Source organism: Mauremys mutica, chromosome 11, assembly GCF_020497125.1.
Source record: "Mauremys mutica isolate MM-2020 ecotype Southern chromosome 11, ASM2049712v1, whole genome shotgun sequence".
NCBI classification, from domain to species: domain Eukaryota; kingdom Metazoa; phylum Chordata; order Testudines; family Geoemydidae; genus Mauremys; species Mauremys mutica.
In genome coordinates this window covers 34,376,367-34,401,918 of record NC_059082.1, presented here as the reverse complement: position 1 = coordinate 34,401,918, position 25,552 = coordinate 34,376,367, and the positions used below count along the sequence as shown (strand labels likewise).

The 25,552-nt window shown below is 44.2% G+C and overlaps 1 protein-coding gene across 3 annotated transcripts in view; it reads left to right on the top strand.

Moving 5' to 3' along the window:
* Positions 1 to 18,589, top strand: part of CIB2 (calcium and integrin binding family member 2) — a 143,660-nt gene extending 125,071 nt beyond the window's left edge. For 2 of the 3 annotated variants that reach the window (XM_044978637.1, XM_044978636.1), the window contains exon 7: positions 17,513 to 18,588. In XM_044978637.1, the coding sequence (XP_044834572.1) occupies positions 17,513 to 17,534 (22 nt within the window). In that variant the 3' untranslated portion in view covers positions 17,535 to 18,588. Of the gene's footprint in view, positions 1 to 17,512 lie in introns of all 3 variants that reach the window. The other variant, XM_044978638.1, reaches the window with a different exon arrangement.
* The last annotated feature ends 6,963 nt before the right edge of the window (positions 18,590 to 25,552 follow it).

Genomic DNA, 25,552 nt, shown 5'->3' with positions numbered 1-25,552 from the left:
CACCCTGCGCTGCCCCCTTCCCCTCCCCACCAGCAGTCTTCAGGAGCGCCCCCCTCCCAGCAGGTAAGATTTAGTCACAGGTATTTTTAGTAAAAGTCAAGGACAGGTCACGGGGCCATGACTTTTTTTTTTATTGCCCGTGATCTGTCCATAACTTCTACTAAAAATACCCATGACTAAATCTTAGTCTTAGTCATGATTTATGAATATACATGAAAACATTGTGGTAATTTGTCCTCATGAAATTAAAGCCAGAGACTATAGCAACTATATAATTCATACTGGTAATACAGAACCAATTAAAATAATTAAATACTGCACTCTTTTCTGGATCTGCAGTTAGTTTTGTTTTTTTTGTTTTGTTTTTTTGGCAATTGATTTTCTTTTGTTTTCTAAATGCTACTTGGGCCTATTACTGAGCAAGAAAGATGCCCTTTAAGCAAAGAAGGGAAAGTTGAGCTTAAAATCAGAATCAAAATCAATTATTTAGCTCACACATACCAGTTTTTCCAACATATTGGACTTCTGGAAACCATGCATGTTTTCCCTTGCACATTTCATCTTTAAAGGAATGTTGTGAAAAGGCAGAGCTTCCACTTGTACACACACCTCTACCCCGATATAACACTGTCTTCGGGGTGTGAGTGGAGCATCTATTCAAGTGTCCTCTACACAAATAATCACTGCTAAAAAGGCCTGTGGGGCAGGGTGGGGTAGAGATTGGAAATGGAGCCATAGGATCTGCACTTTTGTGACCACAAATGCCTGTAGATGGGTAAATTCCACCCTTCCCTAGTTCCTCAGGTTTTGTGCAGCATTATATCAGTAATGTTTCAGATGGGACTGAACCAAGACCACAGACCTAAATACTCCAAATTTTGAGGAAGATCAGATTTAGATCCAGACCCTATTTGCATTACCAAAGCCCCAGGTATGAATTCTCCCTCTCTTTTGTTCTGGCCCCGAACTTTGAGGCTTGGGCTCATCTGTCCCTAATAATAATTGCCCCTTGTTAACTTGAAACTGAGATGTTTTCCCCACAACTCTTTGTTCAGACATAGAGCATTTTGTTAGTGTGCACTGACTGGATTGGTGGCATTGATTTTAAAAAGAACAACAGAACAAGGGAACTTGGGGAGAAAATATAGGTCTAGAGAATTACATGGACTTTACAAACACTTGTATTGTAAGAGGAAAAAAACAGGTAAAGCCAAATTTGGACTATTAATCTTGGCACCACTGGCTAGTTTTGTGACTTGTAAGTAGCCTGGAGGACACACAGCAGTTACATGTATTTATTCAGCACACAAAATTTGAAAAATGTCACACTCCAATGAAATTTTATACTGTATTCCACTGACACTGACTGGGAACTGAGTGCTGCATGCCCACAGGGACATCACTTGAAGAAGGTCATTGACAATGTACCAACTCAAGAGGAGCTGCCACAGTGTCAACGAGAGAGTCTCTTATACATTAAAGGCTGCATGTCAGGCATCACTTGACTAATCAAGTGTATCAGTTTGAGCAATTTTAGTACCAGGTAGCCAAGCAGCTGAGCATGTCCTCTGAAATAATAGATAGCATTCTAATTCTTAACTCAGTTTAAAAAAAAATAAACCTCCTTTGTAAATTTCTCCATGTAGATTCATTGTTTTTTCCCTTACAGTAGGAAATGCTGCAACTATGCATGCAAACCTGGTAGAGAGAATGGATCAGCTACAAGGGATGGGGGCAGGCATGAGGGCTCTGTAGAGGCTGTAGTTTTATAGGCTGCTTGTGCCTCCACTTTCTTTACAGCTGTACAGTGGAGACTTGCAAACTGCTGTCCTAGAACTCAAAGGCAGCTGAGGGTGCTATACAATCCCAGCGGCTCCTGAGAGAGGATGGGGCAGTGGAATGTTTGTCACTGTAGCCATAGAGTCCCTGCACCCTTTCTTTTTTTTGCCACAGCGTGTGGCATTTTGGAATGGTGGCAAGGGAGTGAGTGAGTGGCTTGCTGGTGGGAATTGAACTGTGGATGTAGGTGAGAGAGCAGATGGATGGAAGAGCCAGTAAACAGTTAAACAGTTACACAGGAGGTACAAAGCGAAAGCTAGCGGAGAACAAGGGATCTCTGACAATACTGATGGCTCTAAGGTCTATGTTAGCAATCCTCCTCCTTTCCACCCCAATCCCCACTTTAATAACCACTTCTGTCCCAGTGATACCCTGCTACCACGGTGGCCTCACAGAGCCATAGGCAGCCAGCTGTATATCTATTCTAGGGCAAGGCTGGCCCCATCTGGCCTCTGGGCAGCATAAAGATGACTTAATGCTGGCCCCTCTGGTGGTGCTTTGGTTGCAGGTTGAATGAGCCACAGGATCCTCTCTTTCCTGAGGGAAGAGTCTGTAGAAAGAGTCTTGCAGTGCTCAGACTTAAGTGTTCATGATAAGACATGCCCTGAAGTGATGGGCTTCCTTCCAGTCTCTCACTAAAAGCCATCTGCCTCATAGCTTCTGACCCTGAGCCTTGCAGCTGATCTCTTCCATATTTAAATCCTTTGTTGTGCAACACTGATACAAATGCACATGCAGTCTCAGGGCCAAGAGGAGGCTGCATGCTGTGTTTTCTCAGTGGTTTCTCTTAGAGCCACCATGTAATGGCTACAGGAAATGAAACAGACAGTTCCCAGGAGCCTCTTCTAAGCAAGCCAGGCTGCATTCTGAACTTGAGGAGTCGCCTTTATCTGCAGCTTTATTGTTTGATCATTAAGAGACATTCAGCAGCTTCACAAGTCTTTGTTTACACTATCAGCAGAGATGGTTGAAAGGTTCAGGATTCAGGCATGAGGATGAATCCGGCATAGGGTAGGGGTTCATGAGATTTCTGCTGTCTGATCTGCATCCAGACTAGAAAATAGTTTCCTTCTGTTTTAAATGGAACCTGGAACACATATTGATGGGCATGTTCAAAGGTGGAAGCTGAGCATTCACACTCCATGAAATTCATCTCGCTATGTTTTTGAGACTGTGGGAACATGAGTATGATGCATCATTAGTATTGTTTCTAAAAGCTGTGCCTACCTTACTGCCTGTTTGCATTATTTTTTGTAGCTGGATTTGGTATGTTTAATTATCCACTGAAATAAGGGAATTATATTATTACTAACCACAGCAAAGCATACTGCCAGCACATGTTGGACAACTGATCCTACCCTCTCCTGTTAGTGCACCTCTGTCCCAAACTGCACACATCCTCCCCAGTCTCACCTTTGGAGCTCCTATTGAAATGCGATGACCAATCATGCTGAATCTCACAAAACTTTCTTAGTGGCAATAAGATGTAGATGTGTATTGAACAGGGACTAGCGCTCAGAGTTTGTATACTAATGATAGACAGGGTGGATAGTAAGTTGACTGGCAACTTCCATTTCATTGGCTAAAGATCCAGTTCTAGTCTAGGTTTTCAGTGGTATTGAAGCTTTTTATTTAACAGATGACACCTGCTGCACCTTCTGTGTACAATATAGTAACATTCCATTGGACTGGTTCTTTGACACTGTATAAGGTCTTATGAAACATTGGGTGGCCAGCTGCTCCCCCTTCTCTGCTGTCACCAAACCATGGTGCAATACTTAGCTCTGACACTTCCTGTACTGTATATACTGTGGCATGAGTTATCATCACTACACAGAATGTCTCAAAAAACCCTTGACTGCTTTTGGGCCTAGGGCTGCTATTTTACATACTCAGTCATATGCATCTCAGATTAGTATGGCCCTTGTCATTTTTTCAATGCACATTTTGTGGAAGGTATCATTTTCCCCTTAAAGAGAGAGAAATTGGCATTGTTGTGGCTTGCCTTTTCTAAGTTACCATTTGGATGCCTCTGTATATCCCCTTGTTACCTTCATTACTTCTTGTATTGTCTTGACTGGTTCTCAGGGTCTGTACCTGATCTGTTTATACAACAGAAGGCATTTATTAGAGGTCTTCATTACCTTACTCCTCCTGTGTGCTCTGTATCCTGGTCATACTTGAGTCTTATACTGAACTCTGTGTTCTCAGTTGTTTACCCTTGGTTTTGAAAATCCGCGCAAGTGTATTTTTAATATGAGGCACTCAGATTCAACCCACAATGGGGTAGGGATCTACTTCACAAAGTACCATCACAATAGGGAGACCAAGAACTGAATGGGTCACTGAGACTAAACAGCTCTCTCTGATGGTCCCTTCAGAACCTGGGCTAGAGCCTGCTATTTGATAGCAGTGCAGCAGAAGCTTGCAATTCTTACATCTGCAGTCTGATTGCAAAGCTTCCAGTGTTTTTGTTCTGCCTTTGCTTGCAATCTCCAAGGGCTCAATCATGAACTCTGCAGGGTAAGAAGGAACCATAGGGTTGCCGGTACCTCTCCCACACACATGGGCAGAGAGTGGGCAGGCAGGGGTGGAGAAAGGGCAGAGCCAAGACTCCACCCTTTCAACTCACTGACTAGCCTAACAGAGGGGGAAACTGGGACCCTGCCCTGTTTATGGGGCAGTGTAACAAGCTAGCCTTCTCCCCAGCTCACATAGGATCCACTGCCACACACAGTCTTTTCCCAGGCAATTTTATTTTCCTAATATAGGCTAAATGAACAAAATCAGTTTCTCAGCTGACTCTGGGCTACCATTCCCAGGGGATTCTCCCTCTTTTCTCAGTCTTCTCTGCTTCAGGGCTTCCTGCAGGAATCTTCCATGCTCTGCTTACAGAGCACTGCTACCCAAGGCTTTCTTCTTGGGGGCTCTTTTTCCCCACCACCTTGCCTCCTCAGAGAGTCTGGCAACCTCTGCCAGGGAATTCCTGCTGCACCTGCTTCTTGCAGCTCCTTGGCTCTGACTCTCTTGTCTCCCTGGATTGGCTACCCCTATTTTGCCACACCGTTCTGCTTCTTTGGCTTCAAAGAAGGCTTCTTTTGAGTGCCTCACACACTAAGCCAGTCTGGAAACTTACCCAGTTCTGGGGTCCCATGGAAAAGGCCTTCAAAAATGTCTCCAGGACCACTCAGTCCATAATTTTCTCTGTGGAACTAGTCTCTGGGCATAACCACTGGGCAGCCAGGTCCACTACCCATGTTCATGCCCTCCACGGGAATGACTCAGCCCAAAAATAGTGCTGGTATGCCTCCAGAGTCAGTCCCAATCTGTCTAAGACAGCAGCCTTCACCACAGGATAGGAGTGCCTGCTTATTGCTCAGCGCTTGGTAGGCTGCCAGCCCCTCACCTGTCAAACCGTGCTATGTGGGATGCCCCCGTGAATTCTTGCCAATCCACTGCACTGGGCACTAACTGGAAGGTACATAGGATGGCCTCTGCATCTTCCCCCGACCCCAGCTTTGCCAGTCCAGGGATCAGCCAGCTCAAGCTACCCTAGGATGACCAGGTGTCCGGTTTTTTGACCGGACTACCCAGTCGAAAAGGGACCTGGCAGGCGGCTCCAGTCAGCATTGCCAACCAGGCCATTAAAAGTCCGGTCGGCAGTGCTGCGGAGCTAAGGCTAGTCCCTACCTATCCTGGCTCCACGCTGCACCACTGACTGAGAGCCACCAGAGGTAAGCCCATGCCCCAACCCTGAGCCCCCCCAAACCCAGAGCCCCCTCCTGGACCCCAAACCCCTCATCCCCAGCCCCACCCCAGAGCTTGTACCCCCAGATGGAGCCCTCACCCCACCTGCACCCCACCCCCTTGCCCCAGCCCAGAGCCCCCTCCCACACCCTAAGCCCCTCTGCCTCATCCCCAGCCTGGAGCCCCCTCTGTACCCCAAACCCCTCATCCCCACCCCACCCCAGAGCCAGCACCCTCAGATGGAGCCCTCACCCCCTACTGCACCCCAACCCCCTTCCCCAGCCTGGAGCCCCCTCCCACACCCTGAACCCCTCATTTCTGGCCCCACCCCAGAGCCCACACCCCCAGTTAGAGCCCTCACGTCCCCCACACCCCAATCCCCATCCCAGCCCAGTGAAAGTGAGTGAGGGTGTGGGAGAGTGAGCCACCGAGGGAAGGGAAATGTAGTGAGCGGCGGGCAGGGCCTCAGGGAAGGGGCAGGGCTAGGGTGTTCAGTGTTGTGCGATTAGACAGTTGGCAACCCTAAGCTATCCTCTCTAATACCAGCCAAATTCCCCAGAGTCTCTTGGGCCAGCCACTGCTGTAACCATTCTTGTTGCTAAAAATGAGCCTCTTGCCACCACTGTTGAATGGCAAATGTGCCTCCTGCTGTTTCTGGAGGCTCTCCGTTAACTGAAGGAGCCTGGGCTGGGGCTGGGGGCGGGGCTGTTTCTGTTTCTGCTGCCACTATGCCCTTACCAACAATTTATCGCCTCCTCCACCTTGCCTGGTCACCCAAACTGGGTGGGGTATCAGTCAGTGTGCAGAGGCTTCAATCTCCCCTCAGTTCCAGAGGCCAATTGTCTGCCCACAGTTTCCATCACATTTAACAAACTGGTCTTCTCCTCAGCTCACAGAGACCCCACTGCCATACCTGGAGTCTTGCCTCCCATCCAGGGGATTCTGCCAGCCGGCCTATTGCTCCTGATTCTTGCAGCTCCCTGGCTTTCACTCACTGGGCCTCAGTGGGCCCAGATGCACTCTTTTAAACCTAACTGGGGTCAGCTGAACAGTCATAGGTGCATTGGCCCTGCTCCTTCTTAAAGGGGCCAGTCATTGTGTGATAGGCAGCTCAACTATGTGCAGCCCATTACTTGGACTGGATTATCAAGTTACAGTCCAAACCCTAAATCCATGTAAAAAATACTCTGACTAATCACTTAGGTAACAATATACCTATGACAGTGAGGCATTTCTCTCTGTGTGGGCTAACACACAGGAAAGACAGCAATTTGCCCTAAGAAGCATTGCCTTTGATTTTCCCCAACATTAAATGTTTGCTTATTCATTAATCTCAATTATTTCTGGTGTAACAATCTTGATTGGCCATTCCAAACATTTATTGCTCACTGAATGGAACAATATTTCCTGTGTCTGGACTGAATTTATCTCAAACTCCATTTATGGCCTATGGTTCTCTTCTCTATCCAGTGCCACAGGCAGTAATGGTCCTGTAAGTGGCAACTATCTTCATAATATTGGAGTGTGGTAGTAAAACATTTTTTCTCTTTATAAAAATGCTCCTGTGAAGGTCTCCAGATCTATGGAGGAAATACCTACCCAATCATGTACAGATACAGCCACATTTGCAAAGATACCACTGATTTTGTGTGCCTCCATTTTCTGATACTCAATTTGAGACACACATTAGCCCTTGTTTTTAGAGATGCCTGAGCACCTATTGACTTCCGCTGTAGTTTTGGGTGGTCAGCATCTCTGAAAATTAGGCACAAAGGATCTCAATAACTGAGGCACCCAAAATCCATGGCCACTTCTGAAAATTGTGGTCCTTCTTGAACCTGATGTTCAGAGATCCTAAGTGCCTGCAGTTTTCAGTGACTTCCACTGAGTCTATGGGCATTCAGTATCTCTGAATATCTAGCCCAAGGTATTTCAAGTTTTGCACTTAATGTCTGATCCCTTTTGAATATGCTGGTTATACTGGTTTCAACTACTGATCTAGTGTCAGTGTCAAAGGACCCCACCTCCTATCTCTCATCCCCCTCCCCTTCCAAGAAAGCATATCCTTCAGGTGATTAGAGTCAGAAATTCAAGACTCCTGGGTTCTGTTCCTGACACTTCCACTGGTTCATTGTGTGGCCTGTGGTAAGTCTCATAATTTCTGTCTCACTTTCTTGTTCTGCAAAATTGGGACCCCGCTTGTGAAACACTTTGAGAACCTCCTGTGAAAGGTGCTAAGACATGAGAAGTCATTCTTCCGCTCTATTCTGCGCTGGTTAGGCCTCAACTGGAGTATTGTGTCCAGCTCTGGGCACCGCATTTCAAGAACGATGTGGAGAAATTGGAGAGGGTACAGAGAAGAACAACAAGAATGATTAAAGGTCTTGAGAACATGACCTATGAAGGAAGGCTGAAAGAATTGAGTTTGTTTAGTTTGGAAAAAAGAAGACTGAGAGGAAACATGATAGCAGTTTTCAGGTATCTAAAAGGGTGTCATCAGGAGGAGGGTGAAAACTTGTGCACCTTAGCCTCTAAGGATAGAACAAGAAGCAATGGGCTTAAACTGCAGCAAGGGAGGTTTAGGTTGGACATTAGGAAAAAGTTCCTAACTGTCAGGGTGGTTAAACACTGGAATAAATTGCCAAGGGAGGTTGTGGAATCTCCCTCTCTGGAGATATTTAAGTGTAGGTTAGATAAATGTCTATCAGGGATGGTCTAGACAGTATTTGGTCCTGCCATGAGGGCAGGGGACTGGACTTGATGACCTCTTGAGGTCCCTTCCAGTCCTAGAATCTATGAATCTATGAATCTATAAGTACAAAGCATCATTATAATTAAAATGAAGCCAATTGCATAATTATACAAGTGATGGTTATATCATCCCCATGCTGCCTGTTGGGAAAACGGTGAAGGCCAGTTTTATATTCAGATGCAGGAGGGTGTTTTTAAATATTTGCTCTTGCACGTACAACCAACCATGGATTTTTTAAGCCATGCCACACAGTTATGCACTTGTACATATAGTACAGTCATTATCTTTGGCACAAGGGCCCAGCATTTGTCCTGATACCAGCTGAAGTTCACTCGTAAGATAGTGACTTTTTTCTCTCATTTCTCCCTTTGCAAACCTTTATTTAATGACACTGTGTGGGTTTAATCTCCTAGAGACAGTCTGCCAAGCTTTGTATTGCTGTCAAGGAAATGAAGATGCAGTAAAGTGTATTGCCTGATTTGCACTCCTGTGTTGAGGAAATGATTTTTTTTTAATACTTTGAGAAAACTCAACTATAATCACTGACCAGGGCAGAGGAAATATGCATTCTTGGCTACTGTCCCAGAAGCTGAATAAGTTGTAAATGATAGTGACAGTTGCTAGTTCAGAAAATTTGATCCCACTGGGTTTATTTCACTCAAAAATGTTATCATTAAGAGCCTCCTTGTAGCTTAATGGAAGCATTAGCACTCTGAACTGGCACTGGCTAAGTGTTCTGTTCTACAAGACTGGTTACGTTTTCCACAGGAAATTGTTTTATAAATCATCATAGAAGCTTAAACTTATTTTAAGGCCTGAGGATGATACACAGCGTAGCAATTTGAAACGGGTCTTGAGAAAAACATGATATTAGCAACACGCCAGAGCTGCCAAAACCAGACAGGGAAACAATAGAGAGGATAAAAAGAATATATCCTGATGGGAGATGTACCATCTCTGGACCTTCATCATCTGCCTTAATCCATTGGAAGCAGAACAGTCTACACCTTGGGCCCAATCCTGTGTGAGGTTGAGGGCTCTCATCTTCCACTGAAGCCACCTCACAAGAGGCACTTAGCATCTCACAGGATCTGTCCCACAATGCAGATTTTTCAGATCTTAAGATGTAAGACTAAAGCTGGTCAGGGACCTGGGGGAGCAGAAGGGCTATTGCAGAAAAGTTTGAAAAAATGGGGGCAGAAACATTATTGTCATTTAAAAAAACCCTAAAACTCTAAAATTAAAAACTTTTTTTTTGAGACAAACATTGAGATTTCTCCCTGGAAACCAGATGCTTTCTGTGCAAAATTTAGTTTACTCAAAAACCCCGTTTTCCATCAAAAACAGTTGTGATGGAAAATTTTTGACCAGCCCTAACAAAAATGCTTTCCCAAGCAATAGATGGTTTTTCTTTGTTCATGGAAGCTGCAGGTTCTGGGCACTTGGATTTGAGAGTGCTAAAGGAGGTTGGGGTTAGGGGAGTTACTAGGCATGCTAGCCCTGGAGTTTTAACTGAAACTGGTTTAACACCCCTTTTTTTCAAAACCAATAATTTGGAAGCTCTTTGACAAATGCAATCTGTATTTTACAGTCTCCAGGCTAACGGTCCAGAATGGGGTGCACCCAGTGGTGAGCTGGAGCCAGTTCCCAAGAACCAGTTGCTAAAATTAGACCTCCATGGAGAACCGGTTGTTAAAGGGCCAGGAGGTGGGCAAAGAACTCCAGCCCGTGAGCCGGACGATCCTGTTGCTCCCAGGATTCCCAGCTGGGGAGGCTGAGGCTCCCTGGGCCCTTCCCCCGCTTCCCTCCAGCTGCAGCGTGGCCAGCTGCCGGCACCAGCGGGGCAGCTCAGCTGAGCTCGGGAGTCGTCCTGCTGCCGCTTTTTGAGTGGCCCAGCAAAGTGGCGGAGGCTGCTGCAAGCTCCAGGGCTGGCCAGAGGGGAGGGGACAATTGGCCCAGGCCCTGCAGGGGCCCCCAGCCCCACGAGGATGTCTCCCCCGAGCTCTCCCCCGCTTCCCCCACCCCACAGAGCCGCAGCATGGCCAGCAGCTGGGCAGCTCAGCTGAGCTCCTGAGTTGTCCTGCTGCTTTGAGCTGCCGGCAAGGTAAGGGGGGCGGGGCTGCGAGCTCCAGGGCTGGGGGGGGGGGCAAATGGGGCAATTTGCCCCAGGCCCTGCAGGGGCCCCCGGCCCCACGAGTATGTCTCCCCCCCCCTTAAATCAGAACTTTTTATAGGGAACCGGTTGTTAAGATTTTGGCAGCTCATCACTGGGTGCACCATATCTGCCTGTGCCATAGATTTAGTTTTTAAAGGCCAGAAGAGACCATTTTGATCATCTAGTCAGAGCTGCTGCATAATACCCATAGGGCTTCCTTGGATTAATTCCTGCTTCAAATCCAATAGCTGTGATTGAGCTAGAGCAGATCTTTTAGGAAAACATCCAATCTTGATTTTAAAAATTCTGGAATCCACTATAGCCCTTAATAAATTGTCCCAGTGGTTCATTACCCTAACTGTTAAAAATCTGTTCTTTACTTCTAGTCTGAATTTGTTTAGCTTCAGCGGCACCAAGTCAAATGTCTTACCAGAGGCATCTAGACAGACACGGTGGATGAGGTATCATTTATTGGACCAACTTCTGTCAACATTGTTACCTTTATCAACCAAGGTTGTAATCTTATCAAATATGATATCAAGCTAGTTTGACATGATCTATTTTCCATAAACCCATGTTGATTGGCGTTCATTATATTACCCTTCTTTCATTCTTTATTAATTGAGTCCCATATCAGCCATTCAATTATTTTACTTGGGATCGATGCAGTCCGATAGATCTATAGTAATTCGAGTCACCTTGGTTACCCTTTTAAGCTATTTATCACAACATTAGCTTTCTTCCAATCCTCTGGAGCTTCCCCAGTTTTAAAAGTTATTAAAAATCAGCATTAGTGGTCCAGGTTGCTCCTGAGCCAGCTCTTTTAAAAACTCTTGGATGCAAGTTAACTGGACCTGCTGATTTGAAAATGTCTAACTTCAGTAGTTACTGTCTAGCATTTCCTTAGCTACTGCTGGAGTGGAAAATATTTCATCTTCAATTGATATGAATATATCATCTGGCTTTTTCCCAAATATTCTAGTCAGAATAGAAATATTTATTGAACATTTCTGCCTATTCTGCATTACAGTTGTCAGTTCTACTAGTTCCAGCTAGTAATGGACCAATACCACTGTTAGGGTTCCTTTTTTTCTTGATACACTGAAAATTTTCTTCTGACTCTCCTTAACTCTGTTGGCAATAGATTCTCCCTGTGTCCTTTTGCATCTCTTATTGGTTTTCTACAGTTTCTAGCTTATAATTCATATTCATTGCTATCAACTTCCTCTTTTTTCATTTGTTATATTGTTTTTAATTTTTATTTTTGCTTTTACTACCTCTAGCCTGGGTTTTTTTTTATTTATTATGGCCTTCTTTCCCAATTCTGGAATTGTGGCTTTTTGAATATCTAGTGAAATATTCTTAAACAGCTCTCAATTATCATTCATATTTTTCTGTTTAAATTCTTTCTCCCATTTGATTTGGCTCATAATTATTTTCAGCTTTGTGAAATTTGCCCTTTTAAAGCGACCAGGGGTACGCTTAAATTAAAATGTCATACAGACTATGACTTGTTTATACTGATCTATGTACTGAAATGTAAGTACAATATGTATATAGCAATTGATTTATTTTATAATTATATGGTAAACATGAGAAAGTAAGCAATTTTTCAGTAATAGTGTGTGGTGACGCTTTTGTCTGATTTTGTAAGTAAGTAGCTTTTAAGTGAGGTGAAAGTGAGACAAATCAGACTTCTGAGAGGGATACAGTAGTCTGGAAAGATTGAGAGACACTGTTTTAAAGCACCAAGTATATATATTACTGGTTTGGATTTATTCTGTTTGCAAATAACAAATGCAATCAAGTCATGATCACTTTCATTTAAGCAAGCACTAACTTTTAATTCTGTGATCACTTCCTCTTTATTTGTCAAGAAGTCTAATATTGAATTTTCCTGTGTTGGATGCAATACTTTTGGAGTTAAAAAATTGTCATCTATAACATTCCAGGTGGTGGGTAGGGAAATTGTACTGGCAGCATAAGACCTCTAGTTAGTACATATCATTCAGGTTTAAGTCCTCCATGATAATGCAACTTTTTTTTCCTACACATTTTAGATAGGTGCTTAAAGAGCCAGTCATCCTGTTCCCTAGTGTGATTTGGTGCTCAGTAGCAGACACCAACTAGTATCCAATCTTGTTCTTTATATGAAGCACAAGATCATTTGCTTGTGAGTTGTCAGTGACTTGGAAACAGGTAATACCATTTTTTATGAATACCACTTCCTGTCCCCTTTATTCTACTTGATGCTTCCTTAATCGGTCATAACCATTGATTGTAACATTCTAATCATATGACTCTTCCCACCCAGTTTCAGTAATACCAACTAGATCAAATTAATGCTCATAAATGAGCAATTCCAATTCCTCTTGTTTATTACCCAGGCTTCTGGCTTTGGGATATAGGCAATTTAAAGAATTTCTTCTCTTCGGTGGTTGAATAAGTTTGTTCTTGACATCGGGATTTTCTACTACATGAGGTTTCATTTGTTCCTACTTTTCATCCTTCTGTTTTGTTGTTAGTTTAATGCGCTCCCGGATATTCTACCTAGACTGTCCTCTAGAAGGTTGGTTCTTCTTCTTCTTCTGAATGGAAGCCATCCAAACTGTACAGCCCCTTCTGGTCCATCTTCTATGGGTAATGTTCCACCAAATCAAAACTTTCGCCCTTATATCACTTACCTAGCCAGCACTCTGTTTTCAGAATCTTCACAACCAGTGTTCCATTGCTTGCCATCACAGTACTGAATGTAGAACTGTACTGAGAAAGAAAGCCTTTCACATTCCCTCTCTAAATTCCCCTCTTTGCTGCTCCTATTCACTTGCTGAATTTGCTGGCAACTGACTTCTGTACTAAGCTTTTCTACTTAACTCCATCCCCTTGCTACCAGCGGGGATTAACCACGCAATACACTTCAAACATAGGGCTGATGACAGACCCAGAGGTCCCACTCACACAATCCTCACAGAAACACAAACAGACCTGTCTCACCTGGCCTTTCAGGGACCCTGAAATGTTCTGACGCTGCAGAGGACCTACTGGGGCAAATTAAGCATGGGTATTAGCAGGCCTTCCCACCAAGAGGTCAGTGCAGTTCCATCTGTCTTATTCCAGGACTGAATTTGGCTCACTGAGCAGATATTTCTAGGAATATGGACATTCCCTCTCCCCCACCCCTCCCACTCAAAAAACCACAGGACTTGACAGGACAGGACTTGTCCTACAGATAACTAGCAAGTACAAATGCAGAGTCCAGCCCTGGATCTTAACCATCCCATGGAATGGAAGTACAGATGTCATTTCAGAACTTGAGCATGATGCTAAGGCTCCATCAGCCTCAGGTCTCAGTAACTTGTTTATATTCTGCCGATGTCATATGAACTCCAGAATGAGTTTGCATTCTTCTTGTCTTTCTGTTTGATATAGATTCAGGTGGCAACATTCAGATCCAGCATTAGGGTCTTGATTCAGTCCAGCACAAAGATTGAAGCCATTTGCAAATTTCTGGTCTGAATCAGAGCTTGAATATAAGATACCCCATGAATTCCATAGGTCTTGGTTTGTAACTCCACCTTCCACTCCCTACAGCATCATAATTATGAATGGTTTCAGAGTAGCAGCTGTGTTAGTCTGTATCCACAAAAAGAACAGGAGTACTTGTGGCACCTTATAGACTAACAAATTTATTTCAGCATGAGCTTTCGTGAGCTACACGAAATTATGAATTATGAATGAATCAGTTACTCTACTGTATATACTGTATTCTGGAATAAATTCTTCTCTGTTTCACTGGTATAAATCCAGATCAACACTACTGAAATCAGCAGTTTTTCCAGATTTACATGAGTGTATCTGAGAGCAGAATTTGGGCTTATACACACAAGAGAGTGTTAGACATCGCAATGTTCCTTGCTGAGAGACTAATGAAATCTTCCAGCATCAGGGATGCATTCTAAACTGGCTGACCTTGTCATCCATTCATGAGCATAGCTCTGTAATCTGGTTTACAGCCAGAACCAGAACCAAAAGTCTCTTTAATTAAAATTTCTAAAGAACAGCTTGGTAGACTGAGCCTTGGGTTAGTGGTTTTGAAGAACTTCTGAAGTTCAACTGCAATACAATGGAAAGGAGCTCTAGAAATCATAGTTGTGACAATATTGGACTAAATCACTACTGCTATGTTACTCCATAACTGAAGCTGCTTTGATTGTATCTTTAAGAACATATTACCACCCTGTGTTTACTTAGCTTTATTGCAAGGAGAAAGGAAAATATGACATTACTGCTGGGAAATGCATCCGTTTTTTTTCTTATGATACATTGAGGTTTTGAGTTTGAACTTGTGCTGTGTGATGCTTTCTATCCATTCCCCCTCTATAAAAGTGTCCCTGTAAAGCCAGGCTTCCAGAGCTTTTCATCCATGATAACATGGTGAAAATCTTTTTAAAGGGCAGTACTTTCCCTCCTCAGAATAGCATCACTATGCCCCAAGTACTGATATTTAACACACAGTTTGAGTAGTTGGGTTTCTCTCTGGAGGCCAAGAGAAAGAATCTCTTCCCAGGCCATTTCATGGCCATTACTAGACAGTGTAGCCTAGTGTATAAAAGCACTGGACTGAGAGTCAGGAGACCTGGGTGTCACCAGCCTGCTGGGTCTTAAGCATGTCACTTAACTTCTCTGTACCTCAGTTTCCCCCTCTGTAAAATGTGAATAATGATACTGACCTCCTTTGTAAAGTGCTTTGAGATCTGCTGATAAAAAGTGCTATATAAGAGCTAGATATTATTACTACTGTCCTGAGGCTGCAGAAGCTTCCTAGTGTAGTGGTGAATCCACCAGCTCTGTTCCTGCATGATTGGCAGGGAAGTAGGAGCAATGCAGTTTACAAGGAGACCCTGCAGAGCTTGGCTCTCTGCCTCCCAAAATCTTGTCCCGTCCTTCTCCCCTTCCCAACCCACACAGTCTGTGGCCCTCTGCACCTGTTAAAAAAGGGCAAGGGTTTGAAAAAGACAGAGCACCTCTCGAACCTCTTTATTAGCTATGCTATCAAAAAGCTAGACACAGTGATGTACCAGGCTATACCTCTATGTGCCATATGTTTAATCATCAATAGCTCTGGTAGCTTCTTGCTTTGTGGAGTTGTGTAATGTTTAGTGGCAAATAAGTTAACATGCTGTCCTGTAGTCTAGCCACAGTAGATAATACCAGCCCCACCCAATGCTGAATATTAGTCACCTAAAGCAGGGGTCTCAAACTCAATTTACCTTAGGGCCAGTGCCAGTCCTCAAATCCTCCCAGCGGGCCAACGATGTGACTGAAGATGATGTTCAGAAAAGAAAGTGCTTATATTGTATTTTTTATTTTGAATTTCTTAGAAATAATAAAACTGTCATACAACGTTATACAATTCTTCGCCTGCCAGAGGGTTTTTAGTGTTTGCCAGACACCTGGCAACGCTTCAGTATTGTCAGTTTATTGATGTTTGGCCTCAGTGACTGATGAGTTGACACCTTCAGGATTGCAGCAAGGTGTGCATCAGATAGTTGTGTTCGGCATTTTGACTTGTTTATATTCATTGTGGAAAAAAGTGTCGCTGCCTCCATGGCTGACTCTGCCCAGCCACTAGTGATGGTATCTCTGTCCCTCTCCCTCAGCCAATGGGAGTTGTGGGGGGCAGCGCCTGCAGCAGACATTGCGAGCAATGTGGCTGCATGCGTCTCTCCTCTGTGGGCCACAGTAGGGAGGTTCTCGGGCCACAGATGGCCAGCGGGCCGGGACTTTGAGATCCCAACCTAAGGGATCTAACCAATAATGACCTCCTGAGATTGCCCCAAATAAAAACTTCTCCACATTCAGCAGAACTGCCAGAACATCCCCACCAGCCCCAAACACACACAACACTAAGCAAAGAGGAGACCAGGTAACAGTCTTTCCTGCCATATCTACAGTTACTTAGTGAAATTGTACCTGGGATGAATCCAGCCCATTGTTTCTTGACTGAGCCACAGAAAGAGGAAAGGCAATGTAACATCTGACACAGCTTTTCCTAGAAGATCCTCCTTCCAGCAGGTAGAAAAATAGTGGCAGTCATTAATGACCAAGGCCCAATTCAGCAAAGCACTTTAGCACTTGATTGAGCAAAATAGGACTTCAACACATGCTTAAGTGCTTTTTTGAAGAAGTAAATTAGCCACTACAATTAAATGCATGCAATTTGCACATTGACACCCCTCATCTGATAAATAATGAGTTAGATCCAAACTGAAACAGCAGATCTCAAAACCTTCTGCCACTGAACTCTCAATAACCAAGGCTAAGCTTTCTACTTGGGCCCATCTCTGAGAGACCAAACTCCCCCTGTATCTAGACAGGTCCAAGTTTTGGAAGAGTTCATACTTGAATCTCAGCTTCCTTCCCCAGGGCCATCTCTAGATAAGCTATTGTTTTGTGCCATGAATTACCTTCCTGTCACACACTGATTGAAACTGGAAAGGGAACTCCCTGCTGCAGAAGGTCAGCAAGTCAAATACTGTGTCTGGATTTTAAAAAGGGTGGAATAGTTTTGTGGCCAGCACTGCTTCTCACTATCTTTCTATGAGGGTCATTTCTAAAACAATTGAAGATATTAGCGCTTCCAGTAAAACACCCTATTTTAAGTATAGGGAATATTTCTCAAACCAGGAGAAACTTTCAACATGGCAGCCATTTTTAATCCCATCATCCATTCATCATTTTGGTACCTGATCCCTTTAGTTGTTAGGCACTCTAAGAGAAGTGCTTCATGGTATAAACTGATTACCACAGGGTCAGGAAGGGATTTCCCTTTCATATATAACACTGTGCGGTTGGCACAGTTCACCTCCTTCTGAAACATCCATATTTGGATAAAGGGCATGGTGGACCAGTGATCAGATCCATCCCTTCCCACTTTTCTCCATTAAAATGGGCTCTTCAAGAAAATCCCTTGTATAATGACAAGTGTTGATACCTCTTAATCTCTTTTTTCTTTGCAGTACCTTCCACATAAGAATCTGAAGATGCTGGTATAAGCCACTGTTATCAGAAATGACTTGACATCAGTCCTGCCTCTCTGAATCTCAGGCACTTTGGGGGCTTTTGTCCTCTTATTATGGCTTCTTAGAACTCGGCAACAAGGACTGGAATCATTCTGGCCCATGAGGGAAAGACTCATCACTGATCTACAAGACCTTTGGGATGTCCAAGTTTTTATCTTCAATGTTGTCCAACAATGGCATTCTGGAAAAGGATGGTTGACTGGGTTTTTTTAAACAAGAGAATACTATTAAATGTATTTCCCTGTAGTTTTTATATTTGTGAAAATTTAATATTGTTCTTCAAAGCAAAAAAAGAAAGACAGATATAAACTATGGTGATTTTCCCAGAGGTTATTAATTGAAAGAAAGCACTGGCCTTAAAATAATGAGATGCCTCCACCATTCTGTTACACAGCTGGGGATCATGCATGGTTATAATTTGATTAAAATTTGCAGTCACGATCAAGTTCAGGGTGTTGAAGACAACCACATACTGGGCTTGCCATTTAAGTCTGAAAAATGTCAGGTTGCTGGGTCTGGTGCTTAACCCTCAACCAATATTTTATGGATTATCAGATCCTTATGAAACTTGAAGTATTTTGTATGACATCTGCATAAGTGATTCACTTCTTCCCAAGACCAACTTTAAATTGTGTCTTTGTTCTTCAAGGAGGTCTTGCCTTTTCTCATGTCTTGGGCTGATAATGTTGGATAGAAGAATACTGTCATCTGTAGCCCCAAGAAGCACAGCACCAGTACCAAGGACACAAAAAAGACATTTTTTAAACCAGCTATGCAATTTTTCTCATAAAATGCATGAATGAAGCTCTGTATTTCTCTCTCCTACCCCTCCTGAAAATCAGCTTTGTCATTCCTTTTTTAAATTCCACCATTGGTTAGGTACTGGAGCATGACGACAATCATACTTGTATAACTGTTCTAACAGTCAATAGAAGGGCTCTGTCATTTACATGGCTTCTGTATCAAAGTCACCTACAATTAAAACATCTTACTGATTTATCATTCTTTGAGGATTTTTGTCCTGAGCTATAATATGAACATTAATTCCCTTTTCTGTCAGTATTTTCCTCCAATCAGTGTAATCTTAAATCTTTCAGGGAATATGTGACTGTCTGAAATTTCTGTTGCATATTGACCTAAAGAGCTCCTTGAAGGAGAGAGGGGGAACCCAAGGGTAAAATGTTCAAAAATACTTAAGTGAGTTAGGCGCATGATTTCAGGTATAGTGGTGTCTATCTGAAGTAACTCCATTGGAATAAATTCACATATACACCAATATACCTGAGGTCAACCTCTGTGCCTGGCCTGAGGAAAGCAGAGGATCCTCTGCTGCAGTGCTTCCCCATCCTGCTTTGCCTCCTCTTATTTTTTTTATTTAGATATTTGCTGCTGTATGTTCTTCTGCTGCTTGATAGTCACAATTTCCTCTGTGTCAGCAGGTGTGCGATGCTACAGTCACCTGACGTCTCTGACACCTCTTGGAACTCCAGGACTATATCCTACACATGGCTCCACTCATCTGGAACCAGGTTCAATGCCTACTTCCTGTTGGCTGGCTCATCATGTTATTATGCATGCTAGAAGCACTGATGTCACACTACCAGTGGATGGCATCATAACACCATCTCCTGTCCTTTCTCAGAACAGAATTCAGTTTTACCAGGTCATTATTTAAACATTCCTCTGACATGTATGATTTCACTGTGGCCTGTATGAGATTACATTAAAAGAGGAAAATTGTTGTTTCAGCAGAGATCTAGTACCACAGAGAGTTACATAGGAGTGCTGTATCTGATTAGACCTATGATCCACCTAGTCAGGGCCGGCTCCAGACCCCAGCGCGCCAAGTGCGCGCTTGGGGCGGCATTTTGCCGGCAGGGCAGCAGGCAGCTCCGGTGGACCTCCCGCAGGCATGAGTGCGGAGGGTCCGCTGGTCCCGTGGCTCGGGTGGACCTCTGACCTCTGGCCTCCACCGCAGCCTCCACTGGAGCCACGGGACCAGCGGACCCTCCGCAGGCACGTCTGCAAGAGGTCCCCTGGAGCCACGGGACCGGCGTGCTTGGGGCGCCCAAATTCCTAGAGCTGCCCCTGCACCTAGTCTAGTATCTTGCCTCTTGATACTGGACAGTACCAAGTGCTTTGAAGGCAGGTACAAGAAAACTCATACTGGACAATTTTATAGAAAAATTTGTCCATAGGAGAAGTATTTTTCTAACCCTCTGACATTTAGAGGTCAGGTTATGCCCCAATACATAATGATTTATATCATACAATTATCCATATACAGCAACTCCTCGCTTAATGTTGTAATGTTCTTGAAAAATACGACTTTAAGCGAAACGATGTTAAGCTAATCCAATTTCCCCATAAGAATTAATGTAAATAGGGGAGGGTCAGGTTCCAGGGCATTTTTTTCCACAGGATACATTATAGACATATACAGTATAATTTTTAAACAATTTTTTTAAAAAACAGTATAATACTGTACTCAGCAATGATGATTGTGAAGCTTGGTTGAGGTGGTGGAGTCAGAGGGTGAAAGAGGGTGGATCATCCAACTCTTGCTGTTCTTTCCAAAGTGCCAAGGGGTGCTCAACCCCCAGCTCTGCCCCAGGCCCACCCCCGCTCCACCCCTTCCCCCAAGGCCCTGCCCCACTCCACCCCAAACCTGCTTCTTCCCACCCTTGCTCCACCCCATCCTGCTGAGCACACCGTGTCCTCGCTCCTCCTCCCCCCAGCCTCCTGAATGCTGTGAAACAGCTGATTGCTGCAGGCAGGAGGCACGGGGAGGGATGGGGGAGTTGCTGATCCGTGGGGCCACCGGCAGGCGGGAGGCACTGGTACGGCTGGCGCAACCCATTAGGCAACCACGGCGCTAACATTTGGGGGGCGGCGACCGCAGCGGCCGGACCTTCCGCCGCCTCTGTCAGGGGCAGCATTTCGGGGGCGGGACCTTCCACCGCCTAGGGCGGCAAAAAAGCTGGCGGCGCTCCTGAGCGCTGGTGAGGATGGAGGGGAGCTGATGGGGGGCTGCCCGCCCACCCTGGTTCCAAGCCCCCACGGACAAACAACTTTATAAGCAAACATTGTGCAACTTTAAACAAGCATGTTCTCTAATAGATCAGTGGCGTTACAATGAAACAATGTTAACCAGGATGACATTAAGTGAGGAGTTACTGTAAAAGTATAATCCATTGTTGAATCTTATTAAGTTCTTGGCCACAATAATATCTAGTGGCAGTGCATTCCACAGTTTAATTATGCCAGTAAGTAAGTGTGTGTGTATGTGTGTGTGTGTGTGTGTGCGCATGTGTGCGCGTGTGTGTGTGTGTAATGTTACCAATTTAAATATGCTAACTTTCAATCTCATTGCATGTCCCCTGATTCTTTTATTATGAGAAAGAGTAAGTACAAGCACCCATTTTTTCTTCTCTGCACCATTCATTATTTTGTATATATTTATTGTGTCCCCTCTTACTTATTTCCTCTCTAAAGTCTGAGTCTTTCAATCTTTCCTCATACACAAATCTTTGCAAGCCTCTCATAATTTTTGTCATCTATCGCTGAACCCTTTTTATTTCTGCTATATCCTTTGAAGATATGGTGACTGAAACAAAACATATTATTCCAGGTGTGAGCAAACCATTGATTTGTATAATATTTTCAATATTTTCTATACTGTTCTTTACAAATCCTAATATCTTGGTTACCTTTGAACACGGCTGCACATTGAGTACATGTCTTAATTAAGCTGTGTATAATGATCCACATGTCTTTGTCCTGCACTGTTACAGTTTATACAGAGCCTACTAATGTGAAGGAGTAATTCAGATTAATCTTTTAGATGTGGATTATCCTGTGCATTGAATTTTATCTGCTTTGTGTTGCTTGTTCACCAACTTCATTAAGTCCCTCTGAAGTGCCTCACAGTCTTCACTGACCTAATAATTTTGTGTCATCTGCAAAATTTTATTTCAGTGGGACTTAAGGTCATCTTGATGAAAGAGTCCATATCACATCACCTGTCCCCTGAGTAGGCCAGAACCTGATGCAATATTTTTGCTTTTCTAGATTCTGGCTAGATTAGCTATTCCAAGTAAAATATTTGAAACTCTGAAATATAAATTAAGAAGTGAGATAATGTTATGCAGAAAGCAAGAGTCGCAGTAGTGTGAAAGACCTGAATGAATTTAGATTTCAATGCCACCTGATATCCTGGAATAACAGAGGAGAAAGGAAGCCAGAGGTATAGTTTTGTATGTCAGTGAAAATGTATAGTGGGAGGAATTGCACTTGTCAGCGCAAGAGAGCCATAATGAATCAATTTGGGTTGAAATAACAGAAGGATTAGAGGACTTATAATGTTAGTGCAATATGCACCTTCACTGCAGGACAGACAGTGGAATGAAATTTGATGATGAGATAAGGAAGGCATTAAAAGATAACAGGATTATGATTATTGGTGATGCCCTTCAAAATAGGTATGATAGAGACAGAAAGGAAGGGCACAGTGAAGCAGGGCTGAGCAAATGTCCTGCTTTTCCTGTCTGAATCTGGTTCCACTTATGTGTGTGCGCAATATTCACGGAGAGAGATAAATAACACTAAGTGACTATCAAATTCCCTCCAGTGGGGAAGAGGAGGAGACTGATCTGGTTGGAATTTAAAGGGTATCAGTATTACAGGATAAAGTGCCTGTCTTTCTTCGGTTCTTATCTCTAAACGAGCTCCTAGCCTTTCCAAAGTCTAGAAGAAGAGGAAGCAGAGGAGGGAGCTCCTGGCAAATTCATTGTTGCCCCCACCCCCACGAGATGCCCCATGTCTGTGAGATTAGTGACAAGCCAACATTATGCTAGTTCAGGAGCTCCACAGAATACACCTGGGATCAGTCTGGCCCACTGTGTTCATGTTTTCCTCAGTCAATAGATCCAGATATTTCCCTCAACATAAATCAATAGCTGCTTGTTATACCCATTTTATGTATGGGTAAGTGGAGACAGTGAGTTGCCCAAAGCTACTTAGCAAGTCAGGGGTTGCCAGAAACAGAACACAAGCGTCTGGCCTCCCAATCTCATACTGTAACTTCTAGGCAATCCTATTTTTCATCTGTGTATGCTTTTGCCTATAAATATTTTGGGCCAGACTGGCCGCCTTTATGGTGTCTGCAGATTGTGGGTGGAATTCTGAATAATTGAAATGTCCACTTCGGTGGTTGATTGTTTCCAGTTGTGATTTTATAGGAGTTTCAAAAATCTTAATTGTTTTCTTTGTCAGAAAAGACTGAGGGCCCGATTGTGCAATCTTTATTCATATGACTCATGAAATTAGTCACATGGAAGACAATAGTAAATCTGTTATTTACATTGGAAGTTTATTTGGAGCAGGAACCTATCATCTATGTGTGTGTGTCTGTGACTACAATAAAATAATGATGGTAGGATTGAGCCCTGTAATCAGGTTGCCTAGGCAACCTCCCTCCACCCCCACCTTGTGCACCCAGCTGCAGGTCCCCATTGTTGGATGCTGCCCCTCCAGCTATGGCACATTTGAATTCTACCCCTTCCAGGGTAGCAGAGTCCAAAATAAAAGGATGACAGTGAACTTAAAATCAGGGTTACCTGAGGATTGGTCAAGAGGACCCTGCCCTTCTACCCAGGGCTTGTCACTGTGCAGTTAATCCTTTTAGTCTGTCTTCCTTGACCTACACAACCCATCCATGGGGAGGTTCATTCAGGTAGCACGTTGGCTCAGGCTCTTGTCTGGAACCAGGCTTCCCTCATCAAAGAAGAAGCAGAGCTCTGCTCTCCTTCCTGGTCAGCCCTGAACTGGACTAGGTCTCCTTCTTTTAACTCCTCTCTCCATGCCAGTCATTTGTTGCCGGTGTAGCAGGATGGGGCTGGCTGAATCCATAAGCTCTCCTCAATGCTCTCAGTGCCAGCGTGGGGCCTATCTGCTCCATCCCGAATTCCTTATTATCAATCTAGCACTTTCATTCCATTTCTGTTACAGAAGCCAATCCAACCATTTAGGAGGTAGGAAATTTTTTTCATGGTTTTTAAATAATCAGACTCAATTAAGGCTGAATATCGGGAGAGCATTTCTAGCTGGGCCATCTGTTAGACTGAGAAATGGTCTCCTAGGCAAAGTGATGGAAGCACCATCATTTGGGACATGCAATAATGTAATGGACAGTGGACTGCAGGGAACAATCCCACCAGGGCAGAAGATGGGCTAGTAGGGCTTTTCCATCATGTGTCTATGAAAATAAGAGCTGCCTGTTGAGACAGTGCTTCAAACACTGTCACGGGAGTTTGCTCTAAAACAGAACCACAAATATTAAATGATTATCAGCTCTTTGGGGCAGGGCCTATCCTTTTGTTCTGTATTTATACAGTGCCTAGCACAATGGGTTCTGGGCCATGACTGGGGCTGCTAGGTGTTACCACAATACGAATAATATATAATAACTCTTCAGTGAAGGAGACACCATCAGCCACCATAACACTGACAATAAAGGACAGAGTGGGACTGCCCAATTTAAAGCCAGCCTGAGTGAGTGCATTTTAGTATCTTCTGTAGATTATACAAATGTGTCACTAACTCCTTCTTCCAGATCATGAAAGAAGATGTTAGACAGGACCAGGACCAGCCCCACTCCCTGTACTACCTATTAAGCCCCTCCCCACAATTTGTCTTCGGTCCTCCACCAGTAACTAATCCATGTGACTGTACTCCTATCTGAGCCAATTGGGACTAGTTCTGAGAGTGAGTTTTTGGGAGATAGTGTAACAAAGGCATCACTGAAGTCAAAACACACTGAGCCAAATTGTGCCAATTAGGCACTGAAACATCCTGGGGCTGCTGCAGAGCTGTATTCAGGTAGGGAGCTGCATTTCAGACACAAGCTTCTCCGTGCACAGGGGCTTGTACATAGCCTACACTGTCTTTAGGGTGGTGCAGCCTGCTTCCCCCAAGTCCCCTCCATGGGGAGGGGGGGTCAAGGTGGGAGCAATCCCTGCCCTCAGAGTATAGGGAGTGTGACCCTGCCTTTGAGTGCTCCTCCCTCTTCCCCCAACACAAGTGCCAGCCTCAGTTGGACCCATTACATGTGCTGCTTTCATTTTGGCCACTGATTTAATTGTTCTATCAAAGACAGTGATCAATGTTATCTGGGAAGATTTACACTGCAGAAACCCAGAGCTGCTTACGGTTCCCCTATTCTCCAGATGTCGAGTGGGTCATTTTTTTTGAATAATTATCCTGTTGTTTTTCTTGAAATGGAAGCCAGGCGTATGGAGCAGACATTGGAAGGCATCCCTTTGCTTTCCCCTTTTGAAAATTAGTCTGTTGTGCCTTCATTCTGGCTGGCCTTGATGGTGGATTCCAGGCTGCAGGCTCCCAGTGATGCAACGTCCACCTGCAGGGGAGGACACAAAGTAACTGGAGCTACCTAAGACAGCCCAAAGCGTGAGCAGCACTGGGCAAGGAGGGTTTGGGCCAAGGCACCATGTCTCTTGGGCAATCTCCCCTAGCAGGGTTCCAAAAGACACCTGTCCTGAACTTTAAGCTGCACTCTACTAGCACATCCTGTGGCGGGATGTCCATGATCCTTATGCCTGGCCCCATTCTGAATGACTACCCTGGAACAGCTGCCCTGCCCCGCACAAGCTCGAGGGGGGCACATTACCCTCCACTGCACTCAAGGTCCATTTTAGGATTTGGCAGCCTTTGCTAGACAGATGGATTTTATTTCATTCCTCCCATTATATTTACTCCCAAGGGCCCTGGTCCAACTCCTGATAGAGCCAAAGAGTCTTACCAGTGACTCAGTGGGTTTTGGACAGGGCCCCAGTCTTAATTTCTCAATATTTGTTTTGCTGAAATCCAATCCCCTGGTGCTGTTGTGCCCTGTGAACCCATTCATTTATTAACCCATTCCTGGCTATGCTGCCTCCTGTGAACCCATTCCTCACTACA